We start from the raw sequence: 25325 nt of genomic DNA on the forward strand, positions 1-25325 counted from the left end.
CCAAGGAAATTTCCAAGTTTCACAGTCCATCTGGCCCTGTAGTTAATTTTCTCCTAGACCTCTAACTAGAACTGATAAATCTACAGAATAGTCACATCCTAACATGGCAGATGCCAAGGATGGAGTCTAATATGTCTCTATAGATGCCTTTCAAGGGATGGATTTTCCTAGTTGAAATCATGTTTGTGGGGCTGGTGAGATTTCTCGTCATGTAAGGGCCCTTGCCGCTAAGCCTCCCAGCCTGAGTTAATCTCTGGGACCTGCACGGTAGAAGAAGAGAAGCAACTTTTAAGGCTTGTCCTCTGACCTCCTTGCATGTGCACAGTCATGCTCCTCCACCATCAATAAAGAAATAAACATAAACATAAACATAATAATATTAATAATAATAAAAACACAACATATTGTGTAGCCAGGCAGGTATGGAAGCACATAATTTAAATCCCAGTACTAAAGAGGCAGAAACAGAAGGATCTGACTTTGAGGCCATCCTGGTCTACAGAGTGAGTTCTAGGACAGACAGGACTATGTAGACAGGCTCTGTTTCAAGAGAAAGAGAGAGAGACAGAGAGAGAGAGAGAGAGAGAGAGAGAGAGAGAGAGAGAGAGAGAGAGAGAGAGAGAGAAGAAAGAGAGGAAGAGAGAAAGAGAAGCAAACCAAAAACATACATGTTGTGGATATGTATCAGTATTTGGCAGTATAAATAGGTACAAAACAAAACCTCTTTTAAGAGGGAACGTTAAACGTTATACCTGGTTTATAATTCCTTTAGTTTTTCAAATGTATCCTTAACCTAGTATTTCCTAGACTTATCTCACTAAGGTTAGAAATGCATTTTTGTTCTAGTCCAGCTAGGTGCTATATTTTATAGTCAAGGAAATTTAGAAAATGTTTTTCCGTTATGGGGATTTGCCTCTGAGGTCTTTACCCCAGTGATACATTGTATTCCCTTTTAGTGTCTTCTGAACTCTTTCACTGTTGCTCTGCTCTTAGGCCTATTATTAGTTCTGCTAATCTGCTGATCCCAACCTTCCCCAGTCCCTGAGTAAAGCCTGGGCATGACACCATCTGTTGCTCAGTTCTCAGGTGTATCTAGTAATTAAGAAAATAACATACATAAACTTCAACTTATAGACTATATATTGTTTTATATGTGTACAAGCTTTAAGTCTAAGCTTACACTAGAGTTTGGGTTTTTTTTTTGGTTTTTGGTTTTTGGTTTTTTAAGACAGGGTTTCTCTGTGTACCTCTGGCTGTCCCGAACTCACTCTGTAGACCAGGCTGGCCTCGAACTCAAAAATCTGCTTGCCTCTGCCTCCCAAGTGCTGTGATTAAAGGTGTGCACTGCCACCACTCGGCTCTACACTAGAGTTTTACAAAAGATATAGGAAGGATTTTATGACCTTGAGTTCCCAAGTTTTGATAGCTAGCCTTAAAAAATGTAATAATAGTACCATGCCCATGAGTTTTTAGTTCTCATTTGTAGTGTTTGACAGCTGCCTGTAACTGCCCCAGGGTTAGGGTTAGGGTTAGGGTTAGGGTTAGGGTTAGGGTTAGGGTTAGGGTTAGGGTTAGGGTTTGTGTTGTGTGTGCATGTGTGTGACCAGAGATTAATGTCAGCATGTCTTTCCTCAGTCACTTTTTCATCATACGTATTGAGACAGGCTCTCTCAGTAAACAGTTTGCTATTTCATCTAGACTGGTTGGCCAGCATGCGTAGGGATCTGCCTGTCTCTAGCACTATGTTTACAGGCATGGGTCATTGTGCTAGGCTTTTATGTGACTTCTCTGAATCTGCTGAAAGTACTGACTGAGCTGTCTCACTAGCCCTGTGAACCTTATTTTTAGGTAGCGAGATACTTTGTCCTTTATATAGCCTAAGATAATTGAGAACGTTGCCAAAATAAATTTCTGTCACCATTACTTAGCTGTTTTACAAATCTCAAAAGACAAGATTCATTTTCAGAATGTAAATAATCATACAGTAGCAAGTTGATAAAAGTCATATACTTATTAACTAGTGATTTTCTTTTTTGTAACTTATTTGTAAATAATTTCATTTATACTGAACTTTAACATATGCATGGAATAAATCAAACTATTGAGTTCCTTGAGCTGGGAGTATGACTCAGTTCTTACTTAGTAGGAAGTCCTGGGTTTGATGCCCAGCACATGTGTGTGTGTGTGCACACTTGTGCACAGGGGTGAGGAGGAAGAGAGAGAGAGAGAGAGAAGAGAGAGACAGAGAGAGAGAGAGAGACATAGAGAGAGACAGACAGAGACAGAGAGATACACAGAGAGAGAAGTAGAACAAAACAAACCAGGGATGATGGTGTGTGCCTGCAATCCCAGCACTAGGGAAGCTGATGCAAAATAATTCAAAGTTTGAGACCAGGCTCAGCTATATTATTGCAAGACCCTGTCTCAGGAAAGAGAGTAGGGAGAATATATAATAGAAGTTTTGAGCTGGGCAGTGGTGGTGCACACCTTTAATCCCAGCACTTGGGAGGTAGAGGCAAGTGGATTTCTGAGTTCAAGGCTAGCCTGGTCTATAGAGTGAGTTTCAGGACAGCCAGGGCTACACAGAGAAACCGAAAACCAAAAACTAAAAAACAAAAAGAAAGTTTTGGCTTTGCTAGCCATGCAGGGGCAGGAAGGAGGAAGAGGAGGTGGGGAGAAAGAATGCAAGAGAATGAGATTATAATAAAAGTCATGGACCTTGCTGGCCCTGCTGGGGCAGGTATGCTATCCCGGTTACTTGGGAGACTAAGCTTAGGCAAGTTAGTAAGACCCTGGCTCAAAATAATAAGTAAGAAAAGGTTGCTGGGGGTAAAGTGTCTGCTGCACCAGTGTGAGGGTCAGAGTTCATAGCCTCAGAACTCACATGAAGCCTGTGTCTATAATCCTACTGCTCCTCTGTCAATATGGAAAGCAAAGACAGGAGAATCCCCATAAGCAGGCTCTAAACCCTGCCTTAAACAAGGTAAAAGGTGAGGCCTGACAACCAGAGTTGTGCTCTGACTTCCACATGTAAGCACCGTGGCACACACACAAGATTAGAAGAGAAGTGAAAAAGGATTGAGGAGATGGCATAGTCATAGAATGTTTTGAGTAACAACCTACAGGTTCAGACCTCTGTATAAACAAAATGTAAATGGCTTTGCTTTAGTTCATTTTTTCATGTTTCCAGTTTTTGGTGTAAAGTAAAAACTGTCAGAAGTTTTCTTAGTGTTGTTTGTGAAAATTGTATTTTGTTTCATTTCTCCTTGTATAGATGAAACCAGCTTGTATAAAAGCCCTCACTCGTATATTTAAAATATCTGATCAAGATAATGACGGCACTCTGAATGATGCTGAACTCAACTTCTTTCAGGTAGCTGTTTTAGCTTCAGATTAAGAATTATCAGTTTAATCAACAATAGCCACTAAGCAATCTGTTCTCTTATCTGTAAAACTATCACATCCAACTGGTAAATCTCAAGATATAAAAAGCCTCTTATTCCTAGGAATGGAGACTTTGATAATTTGATGTCATTGTACTCAGTGGGCGTATGAAGAATGGTGAACTCTAAATCCCTTTGCTTTCTGGGGTTTGTATTATGTGGCCACACAAAGGTCTCTGTGTGACTGGAATGGAACTCAGAGTGCTGCTGGTTTCTTTCTTTGAGTATAACACACTTCACTTAAATAATAGGAAATAGAGGCAGCACTAACTTGTGTCTTTTGGTTGTAGGTCTTTGATTTTGTAGATTATCAGTGTTTTATAGTCTTCATGGATTTATATTCTCGTTTGTTTTTAAATGTATTTTGTTTTATGTTTTTGCTAGAGAATTTGTTTCAACACTCCTTTAGCTCCTCAAGCGCTGGAAGATGTCAAGAATGTGGTTAGAAAGCACTTAAGTGACGGTGTGGCTGACAGTGGGCTGACACTCAGAGGTAGGGCTGGTGTTTCTCATCACTTCCTCCCCGGGTACTGGGAGCCCAGGTCCTTACTCAGGCAGAGGAAGTGTTCTGCCACTCAGGTGTATTTCTTGCCCACTCCCCACCTCCTCAACCTTAATATTATCAAATAGAGTTACTTATACTTTAAGGAAATGTTAGTTTTGGTGAGAGATTATTATCTTTACCATCCTTGTAAAGTACAGGTTGGGAAGTGGATAGATCAGATATACAGAGGTCTATATGAGGGAAAGAGATACATGGAACAAACATAAGCAATCTTTTGGCAAAAATTACTTTGAGGGACTGTATATATGAGTCAAGACTTACCAATTTTAGTGTTCCATGTTGAGTATGGTGCTGAGTCATGGTGTAATCAAAACATGAACTGAGAACCTTTTCATTATAAATGTAAGCCATGAGTCTTGTACACTATTCTCATTTTTCATCATGTAGCTCTGGCTGTCATTGTGTTCCTTGGGATATAACTTTGTCCCTTTGTCCATTGCTTGCCCTTGCTGATCTGGGCGTTTATGGAAAACAAGTCTAGAATGAGTTCTCTTTCAGACCCTTGGGGACTTTTGCTCTCTGTGAATCTAGTGCAAGAGTTCTCACAGCCCTAGGTCCTGTCATTTGCTTTTCTCCCTGGCAGGCACAGTTGCAGTGTTCACATCAACTGTATTTACTGATTTACTTTATTTCAGGTTTTCTCTTTTTACATACACTTTTTATCCAGAGGGGGAGGCATGAGACTACTTGGACTGTGCTTCGACGATTTGGTTATGATGATGATCTGGATCTGACGCCTGAGTATTTATTTCCCCTGTATGTACCTCAGCTTCCTAATTTATTTTACTTTCTTATTTATTTCACTTTATATTGTTTTATTTAATATATACATATATTTAAGTGTCTCACGACTAGTTTAGAATTATAGGTAGTTTCTCACCTTTGGCACTCTGATCATTTTAGAACAGTGAATTTTTGAGTCTCTCTATTGTGTAGCTCTGGCTGACTTGGAACTCACTCTGTAGACCAGGCTGGCCAGGAACTCATAGAGATCCACCTGCCTCTGCCTAACTGAGTGCTGGGATTAAAGGCGTGTGCCAACACTTCCAGGCCAGAAAATTCTTTATTGTAGATATTGTCTGTCCTCTCCACTGATGGTGAGCAGGCCCTTCAATGACAACAATACCTCTTCTTCTAGTTGTGATGAGTAAGAATGTCCTCTCATGAGCAAAATCATCCACAGCTGAGAGGCAGTACTTAATAAAGCAGAAACACTATTTATTTACTTAGTTGAAATTTTTTTCGTTGTTTTAAGACAGGATCTTGCTATATAGAGCAGGCTGAACTCACAGATCTATCTGCCTCTGTTTTCCAAATGTTGGGATTACAGATTTTTGCCACTGTACCCAACTTTACTAATCCTTTTAAAAACTTCTATTGAAGATAGAATTAAAAAAGATACCAGGTAATCATAGTTTTAGAGTCACAAGATGAGAAAAATGTTACTTAACATTTTCCTCCTTTATAATTTCTTTCTCTCTCTCTTGTGGCTTGTTTTCAATTCGCATCAAGTATTTTCTTCTAAACAGCTGATGTATGTGTGGTTATTTCTTCTGGCAATGCTATTTGAGTCTTATGTGTTCAAATGTGGGCTGAGGGATGGTTGTGAGCCACCATGTGGTTGCTGAGAATTGAACTTGGGTCCTCTGGAAGAGCAGCCAGTGCTCTTAACTGCTGAGCTGTCTCTCCAGCCTGGGGTTATAGTTTCTTTATGTTACCACATCCCACTTCCTATGTGGTGGCTGGGGATTTGAACCCACTGAGTTATTTATCTCTTCAGTTCCAATTGCTACTTTATTTATTTTTTTCTTTTTTGTATGGATCTTTTGCCTGATGCATGTCTGTGCACCACCATGTGTATGTCTGGTGCCCATAAAGGTTAGAAGAGGGCATTGGATCCCCTGGAATGGGAATTACAGCAAATGGCTGTGAGCCACCATATAGATGTTGGGACTCAAACCAGGATCCTCTGGATGAGCAGCCAATGCTCTTACCTACAGAGCATTTTAAGCTCCTAATTACTCCTCTTTTAAGAATTTGTTTCTGAGGACTGGAGAGATGACTTAGGAGTTAAAAACTGATGCCTCTGCAGAGGACCTGAGTCCAGTTCCTAGCAGTTACTTCGGGTGGCTCATAACTGCCTGCATCTCCTAGTCATTGGAATCCTAACATTATCTTCTGGCCCCTGACATGTACCCGGATTCACATCACACACACACACACACACACACACACACACACACACACACACACTCTCACATCTTGTCCTGAAAATGCCCTTTGTGGTTTACTTCCCACTTGAATATGATTCCTTAGAATTAGGAAGCTGTAAGTATAACAAAGCCAAAAGCAAGCGAGCAGTGAGAGATGCAGAGGAGTGAGGCCTCTGCTGCAGGTTGTAGTAACATGAGCATATCCCTCGTGAACACAACCCAACCATAGCGTTTGTATGGCCTGTATGACCCAGCATTCCCACTGCTGATGTCATGAGTCACAGAAATGGACTCATACAAGGCATATCTGCACTCGCTTGTCTACTGCAGCACTGCTGCTCGGAAGAGCCACAGTACAGAGCCACTTGTAGGTGAAGAAGTTGTCTTTAAAACTTGGGGCTGAGTAGCTCAGCAAATGAAGGTGCTTTTTACGGAACCTGGTTCCCTGAGTTCAAACTCCAGAATCCATATAAAGTTAGAAGGCTAGAAGTGACCATCAAGCCTAAGTTTTATTTTTACATGTGCTGGTTAGTTCATGTCAACTTGACACAACTGACTCCTGTAGAGGAGAGAGATTCAATTGGGAAAATGCCTCCAAAAGATCAGGCTGCAGGCAAGCCTGTAGGGAATGTTCTTAGTGATTGATGGGGAGGGCCCAGTCTATTGTAGGTCAATCCACCTGGGTACTACTATTAAGTACTGCCTCTCAGCTGTGGATGATTTTGCTCATGAGAGGACATTCTTACTCATCACAACTAGAAGAAGAGGTATTGCTGTCATTGAAGGGCCTGCTCACCATCAGTGGAGAGGACAGACAATATCTACAATAAAGAATTTTCTGGCCTGGAAGTGTTGGCACATGCCTTTAATCCCAGTACTCAGTTAGGCAGAGGCAGGTGGATCTCTATGAGTTCCTGGCCAGCCTGGTCTACAGAGTGAGTTCCAAGTCAGCCAGAGCTACACAATAGAGAGACTCAAAAATTCACTGTTCTAAAATGTTCAGAGTGCCAAAGTTGTCTTCTGACCTCTAGTACATGTGCCCCCATACTCAACATACGGGCACATAATAGTAAATAAATAAAAATTAAAGTGCTGTATAGATATAATTCCTTAATGGAATATTTATTCAGCCATAAAACAGGATAAAATGTTTTTTAAAGTTTTTTTTCATGCTGGGCAGTGTTGGTGGTGCACGCCTTTAATCCCAGCACTTGGGAGGCAGAGGCAGGTGGATTTCTGGGTTCGAGGCCAGCCTGGTCTACAGAGTGAGTTCCAGGATAGCCAGGGCTATACAGAGAAACCCTGTCTCAGAAAAAAAAAAAACATGTGCATGAATGTTTGCATGTATGTGTGTGCATCACAAGTGTGCTGGCGCCCACCGAGGGCAAAGGAGAGTATTTGATCAAACTGGAGTAATAGACAGTTGTGCTCAGCCGTGCAGGTGCTGGGAACTGGATCTAAGTCACAAATAAGAACAGCTACTGTTGTTAATTGTTGAGTTATCTCTCTAGTCCCTAAAAGATGGGTGGCATCTTGTTATTTATAACAAGGTGAACGGAACTTGAGAATACTATGTTTAGTGAAATAGGCAGACACAGAGACAAATGAGTGTCCTTACTCAGGGTTAGTTGTTTAAATATTTGTTCACAGAGAAACAAGTAGAGACTGAGTAGATAGAGGTTGCTAATGTGCACCAACATAAAGTGCTGTAAGAAAGAGATTCTGAAGCCTGGTAGTGGTGGCGCATGCCTTTAATCCCAGCACTCAGGAGGCAGAGGCGGGCGGATTTCTGAGTTCGAGGCTAGCCTAATCTACAAGGTGAGTTCCAGGACAGCCAGTGCTACACAGAGAAACCCTGTCTCTCAAAACCAAAAAGAAAAAAGAAAAAAGAAAAAAAAGACTCTAATGTTTTATAAAGCATAGTAAAGTAACTAGAGTTTGTAATAATATACATTTCAAAACCACTGGAGAAAAGTTGTCTAACATGTGGACAGGATGGTATCTGAGGAGATGGAGGGGCTAATTACTATGATTTTATCATTATACATTCTATCTAGGTAGGTTTTTTTTTTTTTTTCCTTTCTATGAAGCTTGTACTGGCCTGGAACTTACAGTGTAGACCAGGCTGCGCTTGAATTCACAGAGCTCTGCCAGTTTCTGCCTCCTTAGTGCTGGAGTTAAAGGTATATGCTACTGTGCTTAGCATCAGATATAAATTTATAATACTGTAGTCAGTAAACAAATACAAATATTACATGCCAGTTGTATTACTCAGGGTTACTTTTGCTGTGATAAAACACCATGACCAAAGGAAGCTGGGGAGGAAGATTTTATTTGACTTACATTTCCACATTGCAGTTCATCATCAACAGAAGCCAGGACAGGAACTCAATCATGGTAGAAACCTGGAGGCAGAAGTTAATGTTGAGGCCATAGTGGGTGCTGTTATAACTTGCTCTGCTGGATTTCTTATAGCACCCAAGACCTCCACTCAGGTGGATTGACCTACAATAGACTGGGCCCTCCCCATCAATCACTAAGAACATTCCCTACAGGCTTGCCTGCAGCCTGATCTTTTGGAGGCATTTTCCCAATTGAATCTCTCTCCTCTACAGGAGTCAGTTGTGTCAAGTTGACATGAACTAACCACACATGTAAAAATAAAACTTAGGCTTGATGGTACACTCCTATCATCCCAGCACTTGGGAGGCTGAGACAGGTTTCAAAATCCTGGATCAATATGGTTTGTATAACTCCAGACCAGCCTTGTCTTAATAACATCCTTTTGTAAAACCAATTGAACAAACAAATAAAAAAGTTCTACAGAAGTACATAAATAAAAATAATTCTTAAAAATTCTAAGATAGAAAGCAGAAAAGTTTGTTTTTGTCTCTAGCACCTAGCATACTATATTTGACATTTGTTAAAGAATATCTCAGTTTTTTCAACTCATAATGCTGCCATTAATATTAAACCCATAGTTGTGACATACACCATTGAGTATATTTTTATACACTTATCTACCGCCAAAAAATGGCAGAGGTAAAACCTAAAAAACAGTTAGCTTTCTGTCCATCCCTACACTCAGGCCTTCCTCAGCCCCTAATTCTGCCCTTTTGTTGTTGTTGTTTCTCTGTGTTATAAATTATAGGCTAAGGATTCAATAATGGAAGAATAAAGTCTAATGTGAAGCTCCACAGCAACAGGATGGCTTTTTTTTTTTTTTAAATGATACTGTTTGTAGGGATTGGGTGTTTGGCCGGCATGTGTGCCTGTGTGGGTGTCAGATTCCCTGGAACTAGAGTCACAGACAATTGTAGGCTCCCATGTGGGTGCTGAGAATCGAACCCAGGACTTCTGAAAGAACAACCAGTGCTCTTAACTCCTGAGCCATCTGTCCAGCCCTTGTTTTGTTCTTTTCATTTTGTTTAGTTTTTCATGAGACAGAATTTCTCTGTGTAGCCTTGGCCGTCATGGAATACTGTGTAGATCAGGTTGGCCTGACTCAAAAGATCTCTCTGCCTCTGCTTCCTGAGGGCTGGGACTAAAGGTAGCGGCTACCTAGCTGGCACTGTTTTTTAAGCAGTGATTTCATGGATTCAGGTTTAGGTTGACAGGCTTGCTCAGCAAGTGTTTTTAGCTGCTAAGTAAAAACACATTTCCTGGCTCCTTTTCTGTTTTCTGAGATAGGACCTGATGTTATACAGGCTAAAGATGCCCTTGAATGCCTTCTCTTCCTGTCTCCAACTCCTGAGTGCTTGAATAATAGACATAGGTAGAATCAAGCTGAGAGCTGTGTGCATAGACAAGCATTCTACCAGCTGAGCCATATCTCATCTCAGAATCAGAATGATTTGCACAATTGTTAGTTTAACTTGCTCTAATGTTACTTAAGAAAAATATGCCTAGTGTCTTTGGAATGCACATTCCTAGTAATTCTTCTGAGGAATGCCATACCACCCCAGAGACTTTTCCCTGAGTCTGTCTGTGTGACTAGGGAGAAAATATCTTTGTTCGTGCTGTTATCTCACAGGAATACTTGCTTTGGTTTTTTAAAAATTCACTTCTCAAGTGAAATTTTAATATTTGATTAATGATTTATTCTTAAAATTTTCCATCAACAGACTAAAAATACCTCCTGATTGCACTACTGAATTAAATCATCATGCATATTTGTTTCTCCAAAGCACCTTTGACAAACATGATCTGGTAAGCCTTCTCGTATGTTATTTTCTAAAATATTACAAAGTGACGATTTTTCTATGAATGATTTTCTTTTATCCTTTGAACTATGTAGTGTTAATGACATGTCACCCAAACTTTAAGCTTTTATTCAAATGATTTTATTGTTTTCTTTGGATGAAACAGTCTTGTTTTCCGGTAGACTGTTTTATAATGTGAGGAGATGTTTTAATAAAACATATAAAAGTTCTTATAAAAATTGTTATTTTAGGACCAAATGGTTGTGGCATACACTTTTAATCCCAGCACTATCTCAGAAAACAATCAGACAAAACAGAAAAAGAGTTTCTCATTTTATTTTACTTATTAATTCATTTATTTATTTTGAGACAGGAATTCTCTGTGTAGCCCTGGCTGTTCTGGAATTAGCTCTGTAGGCTGGCCTCTGCCTCTGATTAAAGGCATGCACCACCACAGTCAGCAAGAGTTCTTATTTTAGAATGAGTTTCTCAAAGCATGGTTTTACTGGATGAGAGAGCAGTTTTGTTTGGGGACTTCTCTCAGACTGTGAGTGTTATGTTACCTCTTTTGTGTGTCTTTAGGACAGAGACTGTGCTTTGTCGCCTGATGAACTTAAAGATTTATTTCAAGTTTTCCCTTACATACCTTGGGGACCAGATGTAAATAACACAGTTTGCACAAATGAAAGAGGCTGGATAACCTACCAGGGGTTCCTCTCCCAGTGGACGTGAGTATAGAGCCTGCCTTTCATTCTAGAGTCACAGTTACTCTTAGATTGTGCTGCGTTGCATAGGGCATTGTGTGTGCCTGTCAGATGTGGGAAATCTTTCCGTCGTAACTTCCTCTAAGCAGCATGTCTCAGAAAAACTGTGGACAGTTTTCTAAGTGTGTCAAGAAGGACTGTTTTCCTCTCAGTGATGTTGTAGGAAATAGTAACATTACATCAAAATGAAACTAATTGTGTACTCTTTGTTTGAGGAAAAAAGTTGGAACTGTCATTATATTTCACAGTCCTTCAGCAAATGAGAAGAAGCATGTTTTACTGGACACTAGAGTTTACATTTGTTTTAAATGATTTTTAGTCTAAAGCTTATAATGAAGATGGGTCTAAAACCTACTTAGAGCATGGTTGGCATTGTGTCAAGAACATTGAAGACATTCTCTGTTTTACATGATGTCATCATTACTTTAGCATTGCTGAGAAAAATGTCATTTTCCAGAGAATTGGTAGATGTGTTCAAGAAAACCAGGCTCCACTCCAAGGAAGATCCCTGAAGCTGACTTTTTCAACATTTTCTCTTGTTCTCTTCCTCTTCTCTACCAGCTCTTCCCCTCTACCCAAACTCGTCCTCCCTCCTGTCTCCCTTTTCTTGTTTTGTTTTTGTTTTGTTTTGTTGTTGTGAGCCTAGCCTTTGGCAGCCAAGCCATCTCTCCAGCCCTATCTCCATTTTCTACATCCAGGTCTTACATACCTTAAACTGGCTTAGAAGTATGTAGCTGACAGTGACCTTGAACTCTTAACCTTTAAATACCTGGGATTTCATGCAGAACTGTTCTTGTTTTGTTTGTTTGTTTGTTTTTTCTTTTGCTAGGGATCAAACTAAAGATTGTATCAACTGGGCTACATCCCAAACAAAGGACCAATTTTGGGTATTTTCAGGGAGTATTTTTTGCTTTTCTGTCAAATCATTTCATATCTGCTTACTTTTTGCCATGTCATTGTGTACTGGACAGCATTTTAGCCTGGAAAGCATATATATAATATATCCCTGTTGTAGGATGTACCAGCATTCATCTGTGCAGAAGTTCACTTGCACAGGCTTGCTCTCTATGGCAGAAGGAATAGAGGAATTATCCTGAACTTAGCTACCAGCTCTGCTATAGTAACGGCAGTGTAGGAAAGGGTATGGTTGGAGAGGCTGGGGAATTGTAGCTCAGTTAGTAAAGTGCTTAGAAGGACCTGAGTTTTTATTTTAAGTACTCATGTAAAGAAGTCCAGATACGGCATACATGTCTCATCCCCTCAGGGAAGGTAGAGTCAGGCATATGGATCCCCTGAGCCTCACTGGCTCTCAGCTTACCTTCTTGGAGCATTCCAGACTAGTGAAAGACTTTCTCAAATATGAGGTACACAGCTCCTGAGGAAGGATACCAAAATTGTCCTCTGGCATGCATACACACACCTACTTTTACACGTATGTACATGTAGACACATCCAAAATCATAGTTAGACACATAGAAAGGAAAGCAGCCTGACAAATATTACCTGATCTAGTGGGTAGGGTTTCTTTTTGTAGTTATTGGAATTTTTTTCTGTGAAAGTTCGTTAGGACATAAGCCTTGTAACTTCCTGGTTTCAGGCTCACAACCTACTTAGATGTGCAGCGTTGCCTGGAGTATTTGGGATATCTAGGCTATTCTATACTGACAGAACAAGAGTCTCAAGCTTCAGCCATTACAGGTAAGCAAGTGGATGTTATTCAGCTCATGCCTAGAACGTTTTTTTTTTTGTTTGTTTGTTTGTTTTTTAACCTCTAGTTTTGGGGGAAGGGAGTGTAGCTCAATTGGAAGAGTGTTTGCCTAGTGTGCATGAGGCACTGGGTCTCATCCCTAGTGCTCCCTGAACTGGGAATGGTGGTGCATGCCTGTAAAGCCAGCAACAGTTCAAGGTCATTTTCAACAAACCAGTTGGAGGCCAGCCATATAAGACCCCTCTCTGAAAACAAAAATGGGGCTGGACAGATGGCTTAGCAGTTAAGAGCTCTGGCTGATCTTTCAGAGTACCTGTGTTAGGTTCTCAGCATCTACATAGTGGCTCACAGCCGTCTGTAAGTGTTCCCGGAGATCCAGCATACTCTTCTAACCTTCATGGGCTCCAGGCACTCACATATATGCAGGCACAGGCATAACACTCATACACAATTTTTTTTTTTTTTTTTTTTTTTTTTTTTTTTTTTTTTGGTTTTTCGAGATAGGGTTTCTCTAGCTGTCCTGGAACTCACTCTGTAGACCAGGCTGGCCTGGACTCAGAAATCCGCCTGCCTCTGCCTCCCAAAGGCTGGGATTAAAGGCGTGTGCCACCACCACTGGCACAAATAATTTTTTTAATTAAAAAAACCCAGCACAATAGCTATGATTACTTCTACAGGACCTGTACATGCTTGGTCCCATCTACCTCAGGGGCTTACAAGGCCTACCTCGCTCAAGGATGTCTAGGTAGGTAATGGTAGCTGGAGGAAGAAGATATTTTTTTCAGGGGGATAGCCCCTGGTAAGTGGGGAGATGCCTATTCCTGTAAATAACCCTTCATGGTCTTGTAAACAACTCCAATAGATTAATAAGAATGCACAGAAATGGGGTTGGAAAGATGGCTTAGTGGTTAAGAGAACTGTCTACTCTTCCAGAGGACCTGGCTTCAATTCCCAGCACCCACTCACAGTTGTCTGTGACTCTAATTTCAGGAAATCTGACACCCTCACACAGACATACATGCAGGCAAAACCCCAATGCACATGAAATTAAAATAAACAAACAAATATGAAATACTTGATGCAAAGGCAGGGGGATCAGTAGGAGTGGGAAAGAAACGAGAGGGGTGGAGGGGGTGAATGTCATCACAGTGCACCATATACATGTGGGAAATGGAGACCTGTTACTATAATAGTTAATACATGCTAATAGAATGTGTAAAAGGGATTCAGAAATATGAACAAAGTTATCCAGAGGCCAGAAAAAGAAATCACTTCAAAGTTTACATAGGACAGAGATAAGATCAGCTTATTCTATGTCTGTATTTGTTTTGCTTATGCTTATGCTTTGGCAATTTTTCAAATTTATCAAAGGGGATAGAGCTTTTGCTTCTGTTCTCTCCAATGATGAAAATGAGAACGAGGTCATTGTCAGCTAGTAGAGAGTGGAGTCCAGTCTAGGTGACAGGAAATCTTGCCTCAAACTCTCTCTGGCCCACCCCCCAAAAGAAAGACGGATATGGTGATATGGTGCCTTTTGTGCCAATTGCACAGTTTTTTTTTTTTTGGGGGGGGGGTTGGTTGGTTTTTGATATTGTTTTTGTTTTTGAGACAAGAGTTTCTCTGTGTAGCTTTGGCTGTACTGGAACTAACTCAGAGATCCAGCTGCCTCTGCCTCCCCTGTGCTGGGGGTTAGAGGTGAGTACCACCACCGCCCAGCTTGTAAATCAGACACTTCTTTTTTTTTTTTTTTTTTTTTTTTTTTTTTTTTTTTTTTTCATGTGTAAGAGGTTTAATTGAGAGGGAGAGAGAGAGAGAATCAGAGTGAGATGTTGCAATGCCTGGTTTTATAGATGGTGGAATGGAGGCATAGTGTGTGAGCCTTAGTGATACATGTATCTGTTGTTTGTTTTTCTCTTCAGTAACAAGAGATAAAAAGATTGACCTGCAGAAAAAACAGACTCAGAGAAATGTGTTCAGATGTAATGTAATTGGTGTGAAAGGCTGTGGGAAGACCGGAGTTCTTCAGTCTCTCCTTGGAAGAAACCTAATGGTGAGGATTATCAGAATGTAATTCCTTTTACAAGTGATGATGTACAGTCATTTAATCCCTATATAAACACTGATTTTCCAAAAGATAACACTGTGAAACAAGATAGATATTTAACAAGATTGTTGGTACTTTGTTAAAACAGAACCTCAGGCTAGCCTGGAACTTGCTGTGTATCCAAGGCTAGCCTCAGACTCCCAAGTCCTGGGTATACCTATTATTACAGTTTAGATTTTATAGTCTGGCTGTGGCATGAAGTTCATGTATCAAATGAGTGCTGAGACTTAATTGTGACTATCCCCGTGACTGAGAGGACTAATTACTTACAGAGGGTTCTCATGTGAGACCATATTGGACTGTGAGGATTGCCAGCAGATGGCTCTGTAATATCTGCTCACTAATCCTCTTTACTTCCTCTTCAGCTACTCTTTTACTTTATGCAAAATAAATACACCTTTAGTCTAATACCCTCAGAAGTAAGAATGTAAAAGCAGTAGCCTCTTTTTACTGACAAATAGCAGTACAGAGAGGGATGAATGTCTTTTTGTGCATAATACACCAGCACATGAACAAAGGTGTGTGCTGATAAAAAGAAGTGACTTTAATCGTTTATTATAAACATTTAGATTTTTGGTTTTGTTTTTAGAGGCAGAAGAAAATTCGTGATGATCATAAGTCCTATTATGCAATTAACACTGTCTATGTGTATGGACAAGAAAAATACTTGTTGGTAAGATCTTCTATGATACAAAGACTTAAAGCACTGGGTACATTGATAAATTAGTCTGAAACAAACTAGCTTTCATTTAATGGCTGTATGCTGAATGTGTGTGTTACGTTCCATTTGGTTTACTCTTTGGAATGTTACTTCCACTGATTCTGTGTGATTAGTCTGTGCACCTAATTGTATATTAGCTACTCCATAATAAGAAATCCAGACAAGGGGCTGAGAGATGGCTTAGTGCTTAAAAGTAGTGGCTATTCTTCCAGAAGTCCTGAGTTTAATTCCCAGAACCCACATGGTGACTCACAACCATGTGTAATGGGACTCGATGCGTCTGGTGTGTCTGAAGACAGCTACGTTCCTTGTATACATTATATATAAGTAGGTAAAATATTTAAAAAGAAAAGAAATGTACTGTTGGAGGGCTAGATACCTTAGCAATTAGCACATGTATTGTGCAGTTCACAGTCACACACACACACCTTTCTGTTAGTTTTTTCTTGTTTCTTTTTGATATGGTGGCTCACTTTGTAACCTTGGCTGGCCTGGAACTCACTTTGTAGACCAGGCTGGGCTCAAGCTCAGAGAGATCCACTTGGCATCTGCCTCCTGAGTGTTCTTTTTTTTCTTTTTATAAGTCTCTGTTAGTGAAATGGCATCAGTGCTTGCTACAAAACCTAAAGATCTGATTTGCTCTGTGAACCTGCATAAAGATGAAAGGAGAGAACCAGCTTCTCAGAGCTACTCTCTGACCTTCACACATGCAGCACACATATGTCTCCCATGCTAAGAAATAAAACACTAATTGCTTCAAAATAACAATTCTAAATTATAATGTTATTGGCTAGCAATTAGTATGAAACCAGTGCTGGTGCTTGGTAGTTTATCTATAATCTGATCAAGCTTATATGTTCATCAGGGAGGAGTATAGAAATATAATTGTATATGAAAAGAAGAAAAAATATCAGTGAATTATAGTAGAAAAGTTCTGTGCTTTTCTTGGGTGCTGTGAATTCCATTTCAGACTTAGTTCAAAATAGATTAGCTCTGTAACTTCTGGAAGGTGCCCCCCCCACCTTTTTTGTTGTGTGTGTGGTTTTTGAGACAGGGTTTCTCTGTGTAGCCCTGGCTGTCCTGGAACTTACTCTGTAGACCAGGCTGGCCTCAAACTCTGAAATCTGTCTGCCTCTGCCTCCCAAGCGCTGGGATTAAAGGTGTGCTCCACCACAGCCCGGCAGAAGGTGCTCTCTTATAAGCCAAAATTTCTAACCAAATTATGGAAAGCTTCTAACAACTAAATATTAATAAACACCCATCAACTAGGCAGTGATGGCACACACCTTTAATCCCGGCACTTGGGAAGCAGAGGCAGAGGCAGGTGGATCTCTGTGAGTTCGAGGCCAGCCTGGAATGGAAGAAGTTCCAGGGCAGCCAGGAATATACGGAGAAACCCTGTCTCAAAAAATGAAAACAAAACAAAAAATCCATACTTTGTTTTTCTCAGATAATAGTTTCTCAGTTAATCACATTGAACAAATGTTGGATATTTTATGATGTTATATTTTACTCTTTCTGATAAGGGTTTTGTAAGTTTTTTATTAAATATTGTTTGTCCCGTGTGGGGTTAAATATTTTTACTCAGTAGACATTGCTGACTATTAATATTCTTATGTTCTTTGTAAATCATTTTTTGTGTTTTGGACTATGCATGCTTTCATAATGTTTTATTTGAAATTTGTCAAGTTACTTTTATACAAATATCACCATTCTTGGTTTCCCATTATCTTTTATTTTTACAAGCTGCACGATATCTCAGAGTCGGAATTTCTAACTGAGGCTGAGACTACTTGTGATGTTGTATGCCTGGTATATGATGTCACCAATCCCAAATCCTTTGAATACTGTGCCAGGATTTTTAAGGTTTGTTCTTAATTAGTCCATGACTAATTATAACTTTATATACTGTTTAAATGATCTCCAATGTGGTGTTTCCTAGTCAGAAAGTACAAGAAAATAGACTGCAGACTTGTTTGCAAAATATATGCATCTAAAACAACATATACACATATATATGTATATAAATATACACATTTATATAAACATATGCAGCTATGTACCTGTCTTAGTCAAGGTTTCTATTCCTGCACAAACATCATGACCAAGAAGCAAGTTGGGGAGGAAAGGGTTTATTCAGCTTACTTCCACATTGCTGTTGATCACCAGAGGAAGTCAGGACTAGAACTCAAGCAGGTCAGGAAGCAGGAGCTGACGCAGAGGCCATGGAGGGATGTTCCTTACTGGCTTGCTTCTCCTGGCTTGCTCAGCCTGTTCTCTTATAGAACCCAAGACTTCCAGCCCAGGGATGGCACCACCCACAAGGGGCCTACCCCCTTGATCACTAATTGAGAAAATGCCTCAAAACTGGATCTCGTGAAAGCACTTCCCCAACTGAAACTCCCTTCTCTGTGATAACTCCAGCCTGTGTCAAGTTGGCACACAAAACCAGCCAGTACAGTACCCTATCTCTGAAAATTCTAATTTCATTCCAGACTAACTGAGTCCCTGTCATAGGCAGTAACAAGTTTTTACGTACGTGTGTCTTTGATGTGTATTCCTGATTGAGAACTTTTGCATTAATGGAATGTCTTTTTTTGGCTGTTAGAAATGGAAATAGAGCATATAAAGTACTAGTTACCCAAAGAATGGCAGCTGGAGCAAGGGAGTAAACTAGGGCTTGCAAGATGTATTGTTCAGTTTGAGATTATCAACAAGAGTCAATAGGAGGAAAAAGCTTTAGGTACAAAAATATTTATTGTAGCATTGTTTTTAATATCAAAAACTCTTAGAAAATTCAGGTATCTAACAGTTGAAGAATAGTTTTCTAGAAAAGATAAATATCTAGTAAAATAATAAGCAAACTCTGAAAGCAAGTTTAGATTCTGAAGTATAGAGATGATACAGCCTTATATTTTTAAATGCTGTATCTAATATGCTTGTAGTTGTATAAATAAAAATGTATGTAATAAAACATTAGAGGCAATATAGTGAAAATGATACTTTTTATTATAGAAAATAGTACATATTTTTACTGTTAAAAATTTCAGTTATCCAGGCAGTGGTGGTGCACGCCTTTAATCCCAGCACTTGGGAGGCAGAGGCAGGTGGATTTCTGAGTTGGAGGCCAGCCTGGTCTACAGAGTGAGTGCCAGGGCAGCCAGGGCTACACAGAGAAACCTTGTCTCGAAAAAAAACAAAAAAAGAAACAAAAAAAATTTTTTACAGTTATCGGGGCTGGAGAGATGGCTCAGCGGTTAAGAGCACTGACTGCTCTTCTAGAGGTCCTGAGTTCAGTTCCTAGCAACCACATGGTGGCTCACAACCATCTGTAATGGGACCCAATGCATTCTTCTGGTGTGGCTGAAGACAGCTACAGTGTACTCATATACATATAATAAATAAAATCTTTAAAAAAAATACAATGTCTCTTCAGAATTAGGGTTTTGTTACCTACAAGAAAAGCAATTCTGGTCATGCCTAGGAAAAGGAGACTGCCCTAGAGCTACCAAACTTTACTCTTTTTTTTTTTTTTGGTTTTTTGAGACAGGGTTTCTCTGTGTAGCCCTGGCTGTCCTGGAACTCACTCTGTAGACCAGGCTGGCCTCGAACTCAGAAATCCGCCTGACTCTGCCTCCCAGGTGCTGGGATTAAAGGCGTGCGCCACCACCGCCCGGCAACAAACTTTACTCTTTACTTCATTTCTCCTTGCTTGCTGGTCTGGGGAAGTGTTTTCATTTATATTGTTATATTGTAATTTTTTAATTTGCCATCAATATTTGATTTCATTTCTTTTATTCCATAGCAACATTTTATGGACAGCAGAATTCCCTGCTTAATTGTAGCTGCAAAGTCAGACCTGCATGAAGTCAAACAAGAGCATAGTATCTCACCTACTGATTTCTGCAGGAAACACAAAATGCCTCCACCTCAAGCCTTCACTTGCAATACTGCTGATGCACCTAGTAAGGATATCTTTGTTAAGTTGACAACAATGGCCATGTACCCGTAAGTACTTGCTCTGTCTTCATTTTCATGTTGCATGGTTCATAGTAACATTGCATGCCATTTGCCATGGGGCATCTTTGTCACATAAAAATTGTTCAGCAACAGAAAGAAACTTTGTAATGAGAAGGGCTAAATTTGAGCAACTACAAATTTGGTTTGAGTGACATAAATGATATGATCAGTGCTTCCAGAATACTTGTATGTTTTTGAGTGAGCCGCAGCTGTCCTAACAGACTAGGATGATAAAGCACAGCTCCCACCCAGCATTGAGCAGCAATCCTGTTCTGATCAAATGAAGCTGACACCTGCTGCTTTATCCTCAGAAGGCATTTTCCATACCAACACAGTTTCATTTTTTATATTTTTCTGTTGATAGTTGACCTTTTGTGTGTGCTGAATTCTAGTCTTTTGTGAATTTACATTGAGCTTAAATTTTATGTTTGAATTCAGGATTTGCCTTTTTAAAAGTGCTATAAAGAGTTACAAGTGCAATGTCCACTATGTAAACATTTTGTATTGTTATAGCCATACATTTCATGTACATTTATTATATCTATACATGCATATATACAAGCATATAACTATGGCTATCTTCATAGTTTACTAACTGCCTTAAAATTGCATGATCTTAATGACATCCAACTCAAGTAGGTTTTTGTATAAATTCTATTTTGTAACATAAACAGCTTTTCAGGCAGTGCGTTTCTCAGGAGCTTAGAGCATACTCTGTTTATTTCTCTTGTCGGGCTTTAAGTCATTTTTCTCATGAAAACTAGAATAGAGTATAATCAATACAATACTCAAATACAACAGTAGTAATTAAACATTATTATAAACAAAGACTAATGCTTTCCAAAAAGTTATTAATTGTACAGATTTTTAAGTCATAGAATATTGGTATTCTGTTAAATATTTGAGAAAAAAACAGCAAACCTTTGCTTTTCTGTCTGTATTGGAAGACAATTCATTCCTATTAATATAAGATTTAAAAACCCTTGTTTTACCTTTGCTTTAAAACTCTCATGTATGTTATCTACAGAGAGGATCATTACAGAGGCAGCCTCTCCCGAGACATGGGCAGCACTGATAGAATAGAGAATTTGAGAAAAATCTGGGTCTTTCTAAAAACTGCTTTGTAAGTTACTTTTTCTTTATGATTCTGTGGGATTTGTTTACATTTTCTTATAGGGTGGCCAAATCTCCTTGGTTGCTGTTAATATTTAGAACTATCTAGAAACGCACTGCTTGGTCAGACCCCCTGCCTAGCTGTAACTCAGTGCCGTCCCTGCTGTGTCAGTGCCCCTCCAGCTGCACAGGTGGCTGCAGGTGTGCCTAGAGCTGTGTCTCTAAAGCACTCATGCTAACATGTGTGTGTGTGTGTGTGTGTGTGTATGATAAATGTACATATATGGACACTAACTATGTAATCAACTGCAAACCACTTCTCATGAAGCATCTCCCTGTTGCTCAGCATACTTTGCATCTCTCCTTTTTGGTGGGTGGAGCCATGTGTGTATAGAAGAGTCAGATCGAGTTTATAAAATCACAGATGGATTCCAGTATGACAGCTGGCAGAGTCTTGGTAGCAGAGATACAATTCTTCACCACAAGCCAGGTTTTAAAAAGAAATGTCTTGAGCATTAATTCTCAAAATTGATTTGTCGTTTTTGTTCATATTGGGAGTTAGGCACTTTTGGGATAGTGCTAATGGCCACAAGCACGCCACTGCGCACTGTGGTCTCATCAGCTCTCACGGCTAAGCCAAGTCCTTTGACTGAGAAGCCTCTGAAAATGATCAGATGTCCCAGGAAGTGATGGCATTAATTCATCCAATGGTGCTCTTTTCACTGGGTTCTGCACCAGTCAGTACCTTGTCATGGGTGGGGTGATGGCTGGCTTTGTCTGACCACTGAACAGTCATTGAAGGCCCTGCGTTCTAGTCCGAGCCTAGGTGAAGTGGGTTACCCCATGTGCCTTCCCTAACCAGTGAAACTCCACTCAACCAGAAAGGAGTCAGCCCTTCAATTTCATAACTGATTCAATTGGCTCACTGCAGATTTTTACATCCTTACCAGAGTGTCATCCGTCATACTTCGAGCTGCTGTTCTGTAGCTGATGAAATTAACCCTGCATTTCTTCTAATATAAATTTATGAAGCACTCTGGTTTCCTTTGGAAGCCAGGGTGTTTGGTGAATTAAAGACGATGCAGTTCATACCTTTGTAGGGTTGGCTTTTGTACGTTTGTTACCTTCTCCTTCCTGGTTTCCAGGCATGTGTGTATGCTGAGGGAGGAGGAAGGCAAGACAGTGCTTACTCAAATGCTAGCAAACCTGTCCTTTCAGTCGGTGCTATGGCTTACTCAAGTTTTATTTTTATTAATTTAGTTGAGGGTGCCATCTATTGCTGTGCATATGTATTCCACTAAAACTCATCTAATGATGATTCCACTCCCCCCTCCAACAGTTTTTTTTAAAGTGTTAGCTAATATTCCCTAGATTTTCTATAGGGAGGGAGGAAGAACTGTTCCTGCTTAACCATGTTTTTAGCAAATGTGGAATTCTGCACAACTTTAGCATGCCCCACACTGTCCTTCTCCTTTCTACAAACAGTGTTGCTTATGCCTGTTTTTTTCAGCTGGCACCCTCGGCTTGTGCCGTATTTATAAGTGAGAACTCAACCCTGTCTTCTGTGTGTTCACAGCCATGCCCGGTTACGCTGCATGTGCACCTGCAACAGGTGTACATTTTGCATCTGTCAGAACTTCCTCAACTCAGACTTGCTGCAATCTGTAAAGAACAAAATCTTCACTGCAGTTCTTAACAGGTTCTTAACTTTATTTACTGGGTACCAGGCATTCTGTTAAAATACAAAAGAAAAAGTGGAAAACTATTTATTATATAGCTACTCACTACAAAGGCAAAGCCAACTGACCCCCCATTAACTCCCACTGAAAGTCTCAATGTGGTGGCAATGTTTAGTTTGGGAATCATCATTAATAATGTTTTTTAATTAATAGGTCTATTTTGGGAACTATAAAACAAGATTTGAGTGTTTTTCATTAGGAAAGTAGTTATGTGTTCCATTTTAGGACATAATATAAACATGGATATTATAATCTTTTGGGTGTGAGTTATAGATTAGGAGTACTTTTGTAGTAAGGAAAAGATATGTCAATCCAAAATCAAAAACACTGTGCTGTATTTAGTTCATGTTGCTATGACATACCATATGCAGACCATACTAATATGAATTGTAATCTTTTCTTGAACCATTTATACTTCCAGAATTCCTTTTGGGAAAAAACGTACCTGGAATGTTTACTTGAAAGAACATAGCTTGTAGAAACGAGACTAATAACTAGCTTTAAAGTATGGAACAGATAAAAGAGCTGAGGTGCTGGATTCTAAGTCCTCCTCCCTCAAGTTTATTAACCCCGTTTATTCCAAATAAGCAGATTACTTACTGAAGTCATTCTTAGTGAGCTAAGCCCTAGAAAGTAATGTATTTTTTTTTTCAAAAATGAAATGGGGAAAGGGATGCATTTATTTTTTCAAAGCAATAAACTTATTATTCTTACCATGCTACCCTTTTAAATTTTTTTAAATTTAAAGCCTATGTAATATTAGTTTATATTTTATGTCAAATTTATATATGTCTAAGGATGAATTTGTTTTTTCAAATTATCTAAATACAGTTAAGAGCTAGGCTTGATTATATGATCAAGCTAATAATAGATTTTGTTTAAAATGGCTCAGCTACTTGGCCCATCCTTGAATACTCTAGCTACATCTATATCGTGGCTCTAACTGAATTAAATAATCTGGTATGTGGCCACCACCAATGTAGGAGTTGAGCCTATGAGATGCTGACTGTTTGCCAAAAGTGTTAAAGGCATTCTGTAAGTGTTTTAGTGATGCTTTGAGCAGTAACAGCTCCAGAATAAGAATGTAGCCCCTTTAAGTGCTGCTTTGGAGGGATTATCTTGCTCTCCTGGTAGTAAAGTTCTCCCTCTGTCTTTTGAGAGTATCTTGCAATGAGACAGATTTCCCCCATGGTGACTGGCAAAAAGAGTAAGGCTAGTTCAAACCAAACAAACCCAGGAGCTCTGGTGTTTGGTCTTCAGAGTTGGAAGATTCTGAAACTCATCTGGCTAGTACCGTGAGAACAGCTCTCTCTGCATGCCTTCCTGGGAGGTAGCTATTTGCTTACAGCTTTCCGTTTTGGAGAGAAGTTTTGCTTTTGCTCTTAATTTCTTAGGTAAGGTGTTTTCCTGTAGCTCTCTTGTGTTAGTTTTGGCTCTGTTCTTTAGAACAGCATACGACCACTCTTCCCCATCAACCTAGCAGTCCTTCAGACATTCTCTTCCCCAGGCAGCAGAGTTCGGAGACTTTAGTGACCTCATCATTCCTAGTGGTTGCCATCTAAAGTCCCCTTAAGTTAGCAGGTGCCACAAATCATGGCTGACAGTGCTGCAGCTGTTGCTGACTAGTCTAGAACCAGCCAACACATGTTCAGCACCCAGCTAATTCTTGACTAAAGGTTTTAGCAGCCCACCTACTGTTGACATGTATTATTAACTGTGGTTAGTCATAAGATGCACTATTAAAGCAAATGTCCCTTCCTTGCTAATTGTGTCTTTAATATTTTAGTTGACATTTTAAATGGAAATACACATACATATATCTCTCTACTAAATGTCGCTCTTTTTAATCCATTTGTTCTAGTTCAGTTATTCATTTTTATAATTTGTCCCATTATATAACTTTTTTTTTTTTTTTTTGGTTTTTCGAGACAGGGTTTCTCTGTATAGCCCTGGCTGTCCTGGAACTCACTTTGTAGACCAGGCTGGCCTCGAACTCAGAAATCCGCCTGTCTCTGCCTCCCAAGTGCTGGGATTAAAGGTGTGTGCCACCACCGCCCGGCTTTTTGAAAGTTTTTTTTTTGTTGTTGTTGTTTTTAAAGATTTACTTATTATTATAAATGAGTACACAGAAGAAGGTATCAGATTTCATTATGGGTGGTTGTGAGCCACCATGTGGTTGGTGTGGGAAGAGCAGTCAGTACTCTTACCCACTGAGCCATCTCACCAGCCCCAACAATTATTTTGTTATTTGCAAATTGTATAGATTAGATGTTTTAGTTTTCAAGTTACTAATAAATAATATTGGAAAGAAAGAAGTGAACAAGCCATAGGAAACTCTGCCAATGATAGATGTAAAATTCAGTTGGCAAAAAATAATACTTGATCCAGGTATGGGAGACACATCTGTAATCCCATCACCTGAGAGGCTGAGGTGGGAGGGTAAAGAATTGGCTTACATAAAGAGTTTGAGGTTAGTCTGGGCAATTTGAGAACCTATCTCAAAAAATAAAACAAAGCAATAAGTAATAACTTATTACTTTAAATAATAATAATAAGTTTAAAAGCTGTTGTATCATTAAGCTGGGTATGGTGGCACACCCAGCACTCAGATAGCTGAAGCAGGAAGATCTCCAATTCAAGTCTAGCCTAGTTCACACACTAAGTTTGAGGCGTGACTGAACTTCATTCTGAGAACCTGGCTCCAAATATATATATATATATATATATATATAT

At 39.6% G+C, this 25325-nt stretch overlaps 1 protein-coding gene across 6 annotated transcripts in view; it reads left to right on the forward strand.

Moving 5' to 3' along the window:
* Rhot1 (ras homolog family member T1) overlaps window positions 1–25325 on the forward strand; it is a 65144-nt gene that overhangs the window by 28926 nt on the left and 10893 nt on the right. For 2 of the 6 annotated variants that reach the window (XM_031350596.1, XM_031350598.1), the window contains exons 9-20: window positions 3275–3373; window positions 3828–3936; window positions 4644–4764; window positions 10346–10430; window positions 11006–11151; window positions 12785–12885; window positions 14815–14945; window positions 15589–15672; window positions 17467–17586; window positions 19526–19728; window positions 20768–20863; window positions 22430–22552. In XM_031350596.1, the coding sequence (XP_031206456.1) occupies window positions 3275–3373; window positions 3828–3936; window positions 4644–4764; window positions 10346–10430; window positions 11006–11151; window positions 12785–12885; window positions 14815–14945; window positions 15589–15672; window positions 17467–17586; window positions 19526–19728; window positions 20768–20863; window positions 22430–22552 (1418 nt within the window). The remainder of the gene's footprint in view (window positions 1–3274; window positions 3374–3827; window positions 3937–4643; window positions 4765–10345; window positions 10431–11005; window positions 11152–12784; window positions 12886–14814; window positions 14946–15588; window positions 15673–17466; window positions 17587–19525; window positions 19729–20767; window positions 20864–22429; window positions 22553–25325) is intronic. The other 4 variants (XM_031350597.1, XM_031350600.1, XM_031350601.1 and 1 more) reach the window with 3 other exon arrangements.

The sequence above is a fragment of the Mastomys coucha genome, unplaced genomic scaffold (genome assembly GCF_008632895.1).
Source record: "Mastomys coucha isolate ucsf_1 unplaced genomic scaffold, UCSF_Mcou_1 pScaffold5, whole genome shotgun sequence".
NCBI lineage: Eukaryota > Metazoa > Chordata > Mammalia > Rodentia > Muridae > Mastomys > Mastomys coucha.